Source organism: Onychostruthus taczanowskii, unplaced genomic scaffold (genome assembly GCF_017590055.1).
Source record: "Onychostruthus taczanowskii isolate IOZ18803 unplaced genomic scaffold, ASM1759005v1 scaffold13, whole genome shotgun sequence".
NCBI lineage: Eukaryota > Metazoa > Chordata > Aves > Passeriformes > Passeridae > Onychostruthus > Onychostruthus taczanowskii.
Window position 1 is genome coordinate 7452309 of NW_024498462.1, and position 14168 is coordinate 7466476.

The 14168-nt window shown below is 40.3% G+C and overlaps 1 protein-coding gene across 2 annotated transcripts in view; it reads left to right on the forward strand.

Annotated features, from left to right (window-relative positions):
• Nucleotides 1-14168, forward strand: part of IL1RAPL2 (interleukin 1 receptor accessory protein like 2) — a 327614-nt gene that overhangs the window by 160843 nt on the left and 152603 nt on the right. For both annotated transcript variants that reach the window (XM_041396593.1, XM_041396592.1), the window contains exon 2: nt 115-388. In XM_041396593.1, coding sequence (XP_041252527.1) covers nt 115-388 — 274 coding nt within the window. The remainder of the gene's footprint in view (nt 1-114; nt 389-14168) is intronic.

The window sequence follows — 14168 nt, forward strand, 5'->3', positions numbered from 1 at the left end:
GCACATGCCAAAAGCCATTTTTTAATGTACTGTATTGCATTTCCCAAGCTGCCTTTCATTATATTGGAAAATGTATCTATGTCTAATATTTCTTTATTATTGTTTTACTTTCAGTTGATGGTTGCATTGACTGGTCAGTGGATCTCAAGACATACATGGCTTTGGCAGGTGAACCAGTCCGAGTGAAATGTGCCCTTTTCTACAGCTATATCAGAACTAATTATAGCATGGCCCAAAGCACAGGTCTTAGGCTTATGTGGTACAAAAACAAAGGAGATTTAGAAGAACCCATTATATTTTCCGAAGTTAGGATGAGCAAGGATGAAGATTCCATATGGTTTCACTCGGTTGAGCTGCAAGACAGTGGTTTCTACACATGTGTTCTGAGGTGAGTATTGTGTTAAAGTCTAAGTAAGAATGTGGGGATTATTGGTTAATAATGTATGGAGTATTAGATATTGGTTAAAATTAATTTTAGCCATTAGAATTTAGATATTCATCCAGTTAATACATACTTTTTTTTATTCTCATAATTACATATGTCTCATAATGCTTTGTCTCAAAATTAGTTTCCCTAGTAACTATAGTTACCTAGTCCAGTAGCTATAATTAATGTGCTTTCACTTAATTACTTCTTTTTCTTAAGTACAAAATATGCAATTTCACAATTTTCTGTAAATCTTCAGAACCTGATACTTCTTAAATCGTGAAGTATTTTGTTTAAATACTGTTCTGTTTCAAATCCTCTGAGTTATTACACAGTTACAGTTTGAATTATTCTGATGGGATCAGGCCATGGGGAGTTACAGTCCTGTCTGATTTTAAATAAATGTTTATTTTAATATACAATTATGATTTATCATAAATTTAAGCAGACCTCATTTGGTAAGACACCAAAATGGATTTCTCAGAAGTGTCTTGGAACTGTTGGATGAGCCTTAAATTAAATATGTGCTAGAGCTCGTGATTTCTGTCATGTAGATGTTGATGTCATCGCTATGCCTAAAATGAGAAGATAAAAAAAAAAAGGAGGACTTCTAAAGAATGAATGAATAAATATTCCTTAAATGATCCAGTTTTGAATGAAAAGGAGTTTACAGTTACTTTGTATGGTTTTAAACTATTCAGTTTCAGATAATAAGTTTGCTTCATCCTTGTCTGCTGTTCTATACTGAAATTAGACATGTTTAATGAATTAAATAACAAGTATTGCAGCAAATTGCAGCACTGTTCAGAACCCAGAATTTGCTTTCTGTCCATCTCTGCTGAGTCTTGGTGCCTCAGCTGCCTCAGACCATTGTGATCCTGAGGAATGCTGCTAAAATCAAAGAGTGTGCCCTGGATTGTGGTGGTTTGTACTGGGCACCAATGTCCAGTTTAAATATTGGATATATCTGCCTAATGCAGCAGTTGGATTGTGTTGCAGCCTTTGGAGTTTTATCAGCTCCTCTGTCAGAGGTAGGGTGTGATATGAAGGCCCTGATTTCGAAATGTTACGGGAAGATGGTGATTTATATGATTCAAGTGAGCTGTGCTTTTTTCATAAGAAGTCATTGTTGTGATAATCAAGTTACTAGTTTAATACTCTGAAACATTCTAATGCAAATCCTTTGTGAAAAATAAATAATTGATCTTGGATCAAATTCTGGGGCATACTTTTTTCTGGGAAATTTCAAAACTCTGCTCATTTACATGACAAAGTAGTTTTGGTAACAAATGGGCAAGTTCTTGAATAATTCATGGATTCTTCTAATTTTCAGCTAAAAACTATATGACATGCTTATTGGAAGGCATTACACAGCAACAAGATCTTCCTTGTCAGTTATGCAGTTTCCTTGCTTTGACTAGAACTTTCTTACATAATTACAGATATTTTTGCCTTTTTCAGATTTTGTCAGAGTGCAGAATAATAAGTGTAGTAGTTATAGATAAAAGACTATATTTCTTCCTTTACTGAATTAATTTTTTCTTCCAAAAGCATGGCAATGTATCCTTGTTATTATTTATGAAACCATAAGAGGCTTAAAATAGTGGAGGATGTAGCAATAGTAATTGATTTTAATTTCATTAAAATTGAGCGGGATGTAATGTTCTGAAATGTGATCACATTTCTGTGGGAGACTATCCACACCATTAACTGTGTAATTTCAGCTTTATTAATCCATTTTTTTTTGAGGGGAATAGGCAGATGTTTGCGTTTTAGTCATTAACCAGATTCACCTGCTTTATGAGAGTTAAAAGGTCACAAATGAGAGCAGTAATTTTAGAATATGATTTTATTTTCCAGAAACATTAACAATCTCTGTGTACAAATGCTATCTTTTGTAGACTGAATTAATTAGCAGACACTGGTAGATAGAACTTGATGCAGTGGAAATGAAGAGGTGATTGTCTCCATCAGTGTGCAACACTGAGTTTAGGATTGCATGCATAGCTGAGCTTTTTGGTTTGGTAGCTGAAACAAAAAGAAACTGGGGAGGAAAATGCTTTTGGTTCAAGATAAATTTAAAACTTTTTCTCAACAGAGAATTTTTCATTCAGATTCTTTTAGAGAAAATCAGAAGCAATTCAATTCTAAATTGATATCTTTCTAGCCACTCTCCAGGGACTTGTGAAGCTCTGGTACATCTCCCTGTGCTGTCCAAAGCATGAAATCCCACATTAGCATGTCCCAGTGACCAGTTCCACCACTTCAAGTCACCACTTCCAACCTTGGAAGTGCTCTGTTATTTGTGCTTGTCTTTGCAAAAGGGTGCAAGGGGGTGAAATGCTTAAATGTGGTGCTGGGGCCAAATGGGATGAGGGGTCCTGGTCCCAGAAGTTCATGGGTTGAAATTATGGGCTCAGTCTTGATCTGGGAAGGCAATAGTTAGAGTTTTCATTTTCTCTCCACCCAATTTGTGACTTTTTTTCCAAGTCAACACTAGATGACAGATAAGAAAACTATATGGGGAAAATGTCAACTGAACTTTTCACTGAATTTCTTATTTGTTGAAATATTTCTTCTTGATTCCAAAAAAATTTTTCAAGAAGCTGCATTTTCTGGTTTCTCACATGTGCTCATAGGATCAAGGCATGACTATCAGTGAAGCAGTGTGAAGGAATTTTTCAGAACCTGCCTGAAAAGGGTGGGTATGAGCAGATGAAGGATAGGCTGCTATGACAGTGATTTGAAGATGGGTAAAAATTAAATGTGTCAGTGAATTCTTTCTTGTACAGAACTGTCATTTCAATAATCATAATGACTGTTTTGTAAGAAACCTGTAATGCTGCATAAAATTAAGGAGTATTAGATCAGCCTTTATAAATGAGGTTGCTTCTCCAGACTGAAGAGATTTGATATCATAATTTAAATGTTGTCTCTCCTCTATTTAACCAATTAAACATTATTCCATAGACAGGTGTGGGGGTGTGTGTATAATAGGGGAACTTATTGTTGCATTAAAACCTACTTCTCCCTTCTCACAATGCATTTTGGCATCGAGCTCATATTCAGATGCAAACTGAAGTGTGCTATTTTTCTCCAGTGTTAATCATATGAAAAGGTCCTGATTCTGCAAGGACATTTAAGAGTGCAGAGTCCAGCTGTGTTAGTTAAGCCATGTGAATTCCATGGATCTTCTTTTTTCTTGGATGCCTTTTCTGTGTCAAATCAGGGATATTGCTGCTACATCCAAAAGGCATCCTAGGTAATGGATATCTGCATATTTCATTGCAGTTTCCAGGTAAATGCTGTGACGTTTGTATCATGACTTTACTGCCCAGTGTGGAATTGCTGTGTTCTGGAGGTCTCCTTCCAGTAGATATCCTGGATATGCCATTAATCTTCCAGCACCCAGAAATGCTACTTTCAGATAAAGCTGTTGGCATTTCTGTTACGGAGGCTTGATGTTCTGGGATTTTCATATCAGCACTCTGGATTGCAGCTTCTTCCCTGAAGAATTCAGAGATGAGCTTCAAAATGATGAAGCATCAAACCAAAACATGGAAATTGCACTCAACCTAAATGAATAGGGTGGTCCTAAAGTTCCAAGTATGTAGGACAGTCTTTTGCCAGATCATGATCTACTTTTGCTCTCTGAACAAATAATCTTTCTATGTTAAAAGCCCAGTTTTTAAAGACAGAAGAAGAACTGGGCCGACTTAGATCATCTTCACCTGGTGAAAGAAAAGGTGAGCTGAGGAGGAAATCTCAGCAAAATTTGGCCTAAATTTGCCATCATCTAGGGACTGCTTATGGAAACCTTCTTCTAACTAGGCTCAGCTCCAAACCAAACTGTAGTCAGGATTTAAATAATAAAACCAGTAAGAGTAAAAAATGAAAGTGTATATTTGCTGTTAATTAACTGTTGGTGAAATAAACTTGATTCCCATAACATGAAACAGAAGGGTAGAAAATCTGGGCCTCAAGAGGGTGCAGGGGAGCAGGAGATGAAAATTTGTGGTCATCAAACTGGCTAATGAAGCTAAGCCTTGATTTTTGTACAGGATGCAGAATAATGAGGGAATGAGGGCCTTGAATGCCTATGGGAGAATAAGCTTGCAGATCTCTAATACCAGCATTTGACGCCAGAGAACTGCTGACAAATCAAGTCAGAAAATCTGTGTGTCGTTTTTCCCTTGCTGTATCCCTGTGTGCACAGTTCTTAATGGAGAGCAGCATTGCTATGGACATGCACAGTGGAATTGAGCCTTTGCTGAGCCATTGGTGAGCTATTGAGATACCACTTTCTGAGCAGTAATAAAATAGAGCAATTGTAGATTTTAAGCCTTCTGGCTTCTGAATGTCTGTGGAGCGCATGACCAGCAAATCAAAATCAGATTTAGACAGCCTGGAGGGGCTGGCAGTAAAATCTGCAGCTCAGCCTGTGTGCTCTAACTTCAGAGGATGTTAGGCAGGGCTTAGGGGCTTGTTGCAAGTGCCTGTCTAGACTGCAGAATGCACCCATCAGTCCAGGAACAGCTGCACACCTTCTCTTAGTACTGAAAGTCTGGCTTCTGAGCAGCATGAAAAGTGTTTTTGGATCCAAACAGAAGTGTTGGACTAAGTCATAAAGTGAACATGTGTAAGGGTAAGGTTGCTTTCTCTGCAGCCATCTCTTGTGGTTCTTGCAATATGTGTTTAAATGCAGATCTTCATTTTGTTGATGGCAATACAGAATGTTTGGCTTTGCTCAGCATTCAACCGCTCATGACAAAGGTGATTTTGTATCTCAAACCCTGTTGGATGCAGTTTTGTAATTCCAGTTTAGCCATAGAATATTTTCTTCCATATCTGTTACTGGCAAGTGCTTTTTTCCCTCGTAGACTTATTCTGGAAAGATTTAAAGATGATACTTTCTTGTGGGCTAGTGTCTTTAATTATTGGATATCCAAGTGAAGCACGTCTAAGTAGCTGATGGATTACACATCCCATAGTTACCTCTCAGCCTTGCACACTGATATATGATCAGCTTTCCTGTACAGTCCCAGGCGTGTCTGTAGAAGCAGCATCTCACATTTGGAGCAAGTGGATTCAGCATGGCACAGGCTTTCCAGGCTCTGTATGGCACTAACATTAAATGCCACACATTTCCCACAATAAAATTGACTGATTCTGTATAAACAAAATCCCTGTGAGATGTAGTATTCAATACTTGAATTCAGTGCTACAGCAGATACATTATAAAGTCAGCATGATTCATGATAAAATAAATTTTTTTGAGGTTTTATCACTGAGATATAATGTTTTGGCATTATCAAAATGCAGGGGAAAGTGGAATCAGAATGCTTCTACATTTGTATCTAAAATTGTGTAAAAACTGATGGTGCTCCTGCAAATCATTTTGATGACATTGTCTTTATTGAGAGAAATCCATTCTGTCTATTCTTTGCAGAAAAACAAAGATTTGTTTCTCTTCCCTGGTGATATGTGTATTTCTGCTCACTCAACCTCCTCCTCTAAAGCTTTAAAAGAGAAATTATTCATCCTCTGTCGCTCTGAAAAACAATGTTTACTGTTGATGAGAAGCTGCAAGAACAGTCAGGGCTTCAAGCAGAAATATCCATGTTGCTTTGTGGTTGGAGGGCATCCGGTGGCTTCCCTATTGCAGTGGCATGGACAAGAATGAGAACGTTGTGAATCCTTCAGTTTTCCTAATAGTGAAGTCCCAGATTTAGAATCTTTTAACATTACTGGCCTTACTTTGTAGCCTCTACAGGTTGTCATAACAAAGCTCCCTGTGCTGCAGTGCCTCAGTAATGTTTCAGCTCACTGTCATTGTTGCTCCTGAAGTGCCTTCCCTGGTGGGCTTCAAACCTTGCCTAGAGCAGAGAAAGGATGCAGAGTGGAGGACTGCTTCTTCATTCAGTCAGACTTCACCTGCAGGAGAGCTGCTGCTCAGATGTTTCAGCCCTCCCCAGCCATCTCTTCTCCAACATGTCTGGGAGTTTTCATTCCCTTCTGTTCTCCAAATAACAATGACAGTGTGTTCAGCCAGGTGTCATTCCTGTTGGAATCCCCATGAAGCCAGCTGTAGCTACAAACACATCAGTAGGAAATGTTGTCTGTGTCCTGTGAGTGGACAGACAAATGGAAGGTTTCCTGAGGAAATCCATCATGCCCAAAGTACAAGATGACAGAACCATAGGGAGTTAAACTGATATTTGGTAAGTGATACTGGAGGGAAATTTCTTTTTTTCTTTAAGCGAAGGCACAGCCAGGAGGACTCAGCTGTAGGACTCAAACAGTTCACATTGTGAGGGCATTCATTCCATGATTCTTTCATTCCTTGTATACCCTGTGAGACAATAACTGATCCACTGGTTTTCCTGCTCAATTGCCCGTGTACAAACAGAGCAGGACCTGCCTTTCAACATTGCATCTGCAAAATAGGACTTACATGCAGAACGAAGGCTGTGGTCCACAGGTTTTATTCCTCCAGGCAATAAAATCATTGAGGTTTAGCAATGCAGACAAGTCTGATGGGTATCTTGAATGCAACTTTTGTTTTGTGTGCTAGGTGTCTAATTAAAAAAAAAAAAAAGGCATAGAGGAGTAGATACGCTAATCCACACAGTGTGTGTTTTGGAAGAAATAAAGGAGAAAGCATTCAGTCCTCTCAGAAACAGGTTATGGCAATTGCAAAATTATTGAAAGGGGATTTCTTAATACTGTCCTGGGAGCAGTTGTTCCTGTGCCTCAGATTTATGTCGTTTGTAATGGGGCTTTTCAGTGAGACAATGTGATTTAACATTAATATCCTAGTTTTAATAGAAAAGTATTAGGAAACAAATGAAAAGGGCTTAGTCATTTGCAGTAGCAAACTTTAAAGCAATTTGCTGCCTTGTAATTCTTAAGGACAAGGAAGGAATTTTCCCCCAGAGCAAACCCAGCCAATTACAGGATTTCTTTTGCTGGAACAGGGTGTCTGAAGCTGACAGAGACCACCTAGTTCATGAACTGAAGTGTGATATGCTGCAATAATTTGGTGTTCTTTTGGCTTCTTCATTTCTTCTGTGTTCTGTATTGTATTTTCATAGATTCAATCCTACCATTTAATGACTAACATCAATGCCAATTTAAAAAAAACCCCAAACTCAAGGAACACTGTAGGTCCAGGATGTCTCCTCTCCCAGTGTTGGGAGATTTTCTCTTTGTGTCTGGGTAGTCCCTGTTGGGAGAGACTGACTGATGATTTGCTTTTTATTTGCATCTGTCACAATGCAGAGGTTATCGGGGCCAAGGCATGTGTGTGTGAAGGCACCCAGAAAAGAAATAGCTCCTCCTGACCCTAACCATGTATGAATCAGATGGTTGTCATTTATTCTTCTTTCTTAAGACACACTTAAGAAACATAATACTAGCAATTACCCATGAATTTTCAAATCATAGCCACAAATTTTCAAATCATGGCCTTGCTGTTACTGGCTGTATCTCTGATTGTAGTAGGCATATCCTGACAATTTTATGTCTCATTTCCCTCTTAAGATGATGTCCATATTAAATTTAAACTTGGAGGTAAGCTTTGATGAGAGAGACCCAACAGTGAGATGCTCTACCCAACTGCCATATCCAAACATCTTTTATTTTTCATCCCAGGATACAAAGTAAAAAAGTTCTCTGAAGAAGGCTAAACTCATAGTGAGAAGTACAGGTCTTGCTTTTGAGTGCCTCTGGTGAGAGCTAGATTGTTGACAGGTGACTTGAGGAGACATTCCTGGATATCTATTTTTCAAGCTGTCACTAATGTGAGCCTTTTAAAATTACCTTTCAGTGACTTTGCTCAGAAGTTCTTTTCTTTTGAATAGAGAGGGTATAGCCTTTCTTCACTGTAAAACATGACCCTCTGGGACATGCAGTATGCTTCAGTCAAGGTCAAATTGTCTTGTTTCTAGCGAGTCTTATTTAGAGATTGGATCTTAGGAGAAAAGAAGTGCATAAAGAATAAAAATTCTTGGTGAATGGTGGGTTAGTTCCACACAGATACTTTTTCTGCTTGAAGGGAATGGGGCCTTGAATGGTACCTCTGTCTGGATTCACCACCTCTTCCTCTGTTGGAAGAAGCAGAGATAATATAAGAGCACTGGATTTGTAACATTGTGCTGGTTTAGCACTTAATTCTGAGCTTATACTTTCCATGGTGTTATTTTCTTTTACCAAGGGGGTCTTGAAAATGTGTCAGATGCTAAAGGAATGGAACATGGAATTTTGATTTCTCCTTTCAGGCACAGGAGTTGGTATTAGATAACAGCAACAAGAAAGCAAAATACAGGACAGGAGTGTTTGGAGCAGTACCAAGACTAGGTACCACACACAAGCCACAGAATCACTGCACCTCTTGGCCTTTGGTTCAGGGAGCAACTACAGCACTGTCAACCTCTTGCACTCTCACCTGACAAATTAATAAGAATTAAAACTAAAAAAAAAAAATCAGGGGTCTGTGATTTGTAACCTCTGGCTGTCAATTACACCATGGGTGAGAAATTGATCTTTTCCAGACAATGACCCCAAATATGCAGGAGTGAGTGGGAGTCACTGAGAAATAAGTTATCACTTGAGTGAAACCTTGGAAGAGTAAGTAATAAACTGTTGTTTTTAAGATGGTACATTTGTGTGATCTGAAAAATAACAATGATGATAAACAACTTATTTTTCTTTAAGCAGATCATCAAACCATGACCTTGGTAACCATTGAGTGAACTGTAAAATTTGGACAGGAATAAATGTATTAAACTCCCATGAAGTGAGAGGAAAACAATCAAATGCTCGATTAAGTCTAAGAGCTGATAAAACAGCACATTTTTAGAGCAGCCAGTAGTGGATCTGGTTGTGCATTAATGCTTCAGATGGACAAAAATGGTTGGTGGTGTAGTTACTGCTTGTTGGAGGTTAGGATTTTTTTTTCTTCCTTCTTTCAGGGAATTTTGTCCCATTTGTAACCTAAGAGATGATAACTGGTACTTAAGAAACAAAAGAAGTGGCGAAGGTGGGGGAAAGGTTGCTGCTGGTTACTCTTACCTGGTGGGTTTTCTTGTTGGAAGGGCAGAGATGCCATGAGATTTTGGCTGGGGATGAGGCGCTGGCCTTTCCCCCATCTCCTTCTCTCTCAGATTAGAGGGGAATGGTCAAGTTGCTGCTACTATGAGGAGAATTCTGTGCCGCCGTGGCGTCCAGCCCTGTACTGCTTCTCCTGCTGCGGGTGAGCCTTTGCTCCTAAGAGCAGCCACTGAACTGGGACCTTATTAAAACCTGATCACACTGGAAAGGGCCCTCACCATCTACTCAGGTGCTTCAGGGGAAAAACCTGGAATCCTGACCCTCTCCCCGTTCCCAGAGGCTGCGTCTCCCGGCTGTGTGCGGCACCTGCTTGCAGAAACCCCGCGGCTGCTGCCCAGCCTGGGTGTTTTCTGCACTGCCTCCTCCAGCTTTTTTGCTACACTTTACACTCAGCATCCCTTGCCCAGCAGGACACCCCGTGGCTGCTGCTACAGCTGTGGAGTTTCTGCTACAGTTTGTTTGCCACCCCGAGTGTGCCCATCTCTGCCGCCCCAGCTGCGCTCCGAGGTTCCTGCTGCAGCCAGGCCGCCATCCAGCCCGCCCGCCATCAGCGCGTGAGGGAGACGCGGCCGAGCTGGCGGCACAGCGCCCCCTGCAGGTGTGGGGAAGCATCCCCCCCGCCCGGCCGGGAGCCAGCAGCGCCCCTGCTGGCCGTGCCCGGAACTGCAGCCAAGGCAGGCTGGGCCGGGGCTGTGCTCTGCCCGCTGGGGCTGCCGGCGTTTGCAGGGTCACACACATGCACACACTGTCCTGTGTCTTCGCCTCAAAGACCCATAATTTCAAAGTTATAGTAATTTGGAGGGAAGGGGGTCGCATTTTCTGTTCTAAGGGAGGTTCTTGCCTTCTTTGGCAGACACCTGTCCTTCAAACCAAGATATTGCTGTTGTTGCTCAAACTCAAAATGAGCTAAGATGAATGTACAAGTTGATCTATTTAGTCCTGCAGTCAGTGAGCCAATAAAAATGTCATTAAAACAGTCAGAGTGTTCAGGGACATGGAGAGAGATCTAAGCCTGAGGTGTGCTGTTCCCTGAGCACTGCTTTGATAAATACACTTCCCAGCTTTTGGATCTACCGCTGAAGTCTTAGAACGTAATAAAAAACCCAGTACAATGAAAAATGAGTCTGTAAAGGGAAAAAACCTAGTGTAAATCCTCTTGTATAAATATGCAGTTCAAAATTAGGTGGGGTTTTTCAATCTAGTAGATATAAAATATTAAACAACATTTCTGCTGCCTTTCCTCTTTATAAGAAAATCAATAAATGAGGGTGGCTGGGGGTGATTCTGAGCATATTAGAGACAAAAATTTTCTACTTGACTCTTTTAACAAACCACCCTCACTTAGCAGAAACACAAATTCAAAAACAAAAGGTTTTTTTTCAAAAGTTGTGAATATTTACTTTAATTTGAATTCAGCCTTGGGGCTGATTAATTGTCTTGAATCCAAAACAAGATGAAAAATAATTTAGGGACTGAAACTCCAGTTTCGAATGTCCTTAATCCATTTCTTTATATCCTTCCTTTTGTCCTTACTTCGCAATCAAGCCAAACACAGTTTTGCTTGCTTTTGTTTTTAGACCTGTTAGACTCCCTTGGTTCTCCCTCTGCTTTTCTATTTGGTTCGAAGCTGGCTTCAGTTTGTGGTTCAGAGCCAGCTCCAGGTGGCCTGGGGATTACAGATGCCTTGCCACCAGAACAAAGGAAACTGCTTTGTGAACTCTGGCAAAGCTAAGCCCTTCTTCCTATTTCCAGTCAAGAGAGTAGGCCCAGTGTGTAACTATTCCCTTGGAACAGATAATTACAGATCATAGTTTCAGTGTGAAAATTCAAGACAATTTTTCTTCTTTGCACTGTGGAGCGGTTCTTTCTTTTCTTCCTTCTTCCTGTTCCACATATGACCACTACTACTTCTTATAGAATTAGAACCCACTAGAAATCAACTCCTATGGAAAATGAATGGTTTGGAAACGTTTCAGAAAAGACAAATTGTTGAAAGACCCACTTCCAGACCCATAGGTTTGTATTTCCTTTACATGTATATGGAAAATGTTGCCTGACATTTTATTGTGGGCTCCAACATTTGCTACTTAGATACAACTCTTCTTACCTGGCCTCACACAGTACTAAGATCGCCACTGGAAGCCCTCCAGCATCTTCTTCACCCACCTGGAAGCTGCTTGCTTTTCATTCCTCTTGGCCACTGTTTCTGACAGCAAAGCCCAGGTTACCTGTAGCTTTGCTGTTATCTTTTGTTCTTCTTGTAGCTGCCTTTCCACATCAAAAATGGCCATATAACCTTTCCTGCCAGCCAGACACTGCTGGGAGCACTGACCTCCCCCACCAAGCTCCATGACCATGTACTGAAAACAAAAATGGATCCTCCTATTAATAATTCATAGGCCATCTGTTTCTTGTCTGAAAGAAGAAAAGCAAAAACATGGGGTTTGTGCTTGTTTATCTACGTACCTCCACCAATTAAAAAAAAAAAAAATTGAAAAAGACCCTTACCATAAACAATTTAAATGCAGGTCATGAAGGAGAGCACTTGTGGACACAGGGATCCTGAAAACAATTGGGAAGAAAAAAAAGAGCTGGATGCCTTCCCAGCACAGAAGCTCTATGGCCTTCCTGAGAGAACTCTTTAGGAGGGCTTCCATCAGTGCCCTGTGTGGCCAGGCCCACCCTGGTCCTGTCTGCTTGCCAGGTGGTAAAAACAAAGTTGTACCAATCCTCTTTGCGATTCCCCTCCTGAGTTCTCCCTCAAGCTGTCAACTTTGGAGAGCCCCTTTATGCCTCCAGAACCCACAAGGCAGGGAAGACACCAAGAAAAAAATCAGCACAGATGCATCAGCTGCTCAGAGAACTGCGAGATGAAATCTAACGGCCCAGCTTTGGGGAACAGCTTGCCCAGCACAGCGAGGAATGGCTCACGACTTAGCCAACTTCAGATCCCAGACTTCTCCTTCAAAACTGAGAAAAACAGCAAGACTGATCAAACTACTGATTCCTTTTGCACATGCCTTGTTTTCCAGAGCTGACTAGAATAAAGGAAGATTCCTGCTTCAGTCACTGACATTCCTGCAGAAATGTCCCTTTTCTGGATTACCAGCAGTAGCAGTAATGTGAGTGGCTGTTGAAGAACCATCCATGAAGCTTTCAAGTTTATTGCTTTTGGCATAGTGGGGGCTTTCTTCATCATGAGCCTGAATAGATTTATTGTCTTGGTCATAGAGTGTGAACAAAAGTGATAGTACTCCCCAGGCACTTATTTTCCTCAATTCTACTCAATTCTAATTGTAACTAATGAAAAGCATACTGCATTTTTAGGTTGTGGTTCCAGGAAGCATTTTAAATAGAAGTAGCCTCCAGCGCTGTTCAAAATGCAATCTAAATAATGCAAGATTGTTAGGAGAAAATACAGCACTATTAAATAACACCAAGTAATGGACAACTATTCAAAGACATTATTTTTTATTAGCCAGGATCATTATTACTGAGCGCATGTGACCTTACTTACACTCAGTAATACTTACAGTCATTCAGGAAAGCTAAATAATCATTACTGATTAATTACTATTGATTACACTGAGTGGTTGTATCCATATTTTGTGGATTTTCAGTGCTGTAAGAACTCTCAAATATGATTTGTTTTCTTCCTACAAGATGGACAACCCTTTTCAAAAGGTAATTTAGGAGAAAGTTGACTTATTTTCCCTAAATTATATAAGCCCACCCCAAATGATGGATTGTTTTCAGTCCAGAGAAATTTTCTTTCAGGTAAAATAATATGTTTTGTGCAGTTTGTGAGAATGAGACTTTATTATAGACTCTCAACTGAAACACATCATGTCAGTGTGCAAAGTGAGCCTTTTCACTCAGAGGTGAGGGAATGGACAAAATATCCACCAATTTTATTACAGATGTACAGGTGGCATTGTGAGGAGAAGTGAGAAGGAAGGACGAAGTCTGTAGTTTTGCTGAATGCATAACACTAATGATGCTGAAAATGGGATGTTTCTGAAGATTGCCTCCTGATTTGCCTTGCAAATGGCTCTGTCTGCCAATGCCTGCTCATGCCACACCTTTGACAAGAACCCACTTGTAGTGTTTTGCCAGCACTTGTTTAGCATGAAGCTAAGCTCTGGTGAAGTGTCCCTGTAGACCTTTTTATTTTCTTCCCAACTACAGGCTCCCTTGACAGAAGGAAATGTAAGAGAAGATTTGTCATGGAACATTTTGGACTTTTTTTTAATTAAAAACACTGTCCTGGTTTTAGTTGGTGGAAGTGAGCAGTCAGCATCTTTAGTGTCAGAAAAATATTTCAAAATATATAAAAACATTTATTTTCCAAGTGAAGTCTGTTTTTTCTGTGACAGTAATGGGTGAGTGGTCTCCTTGTCTTCTTTTTGACCCATTAGCTTTTTCACTTTATTTTCTACTCCCCATCCCATTGAGGGGAGTGAAGGATGCAGCTGGTGGGAGGCTGGCAGCTGGTCCAGGTCAACCCACCACAGTAATGTGCTGTAGAATTTTGTACAGGGGCTCCTTCTCAGGGAGAAATCCTTCCTGTGTGATGTGATTTAACATCCTGCACATAACCCTTCTTCTCAATTATATAGCACTGCACACT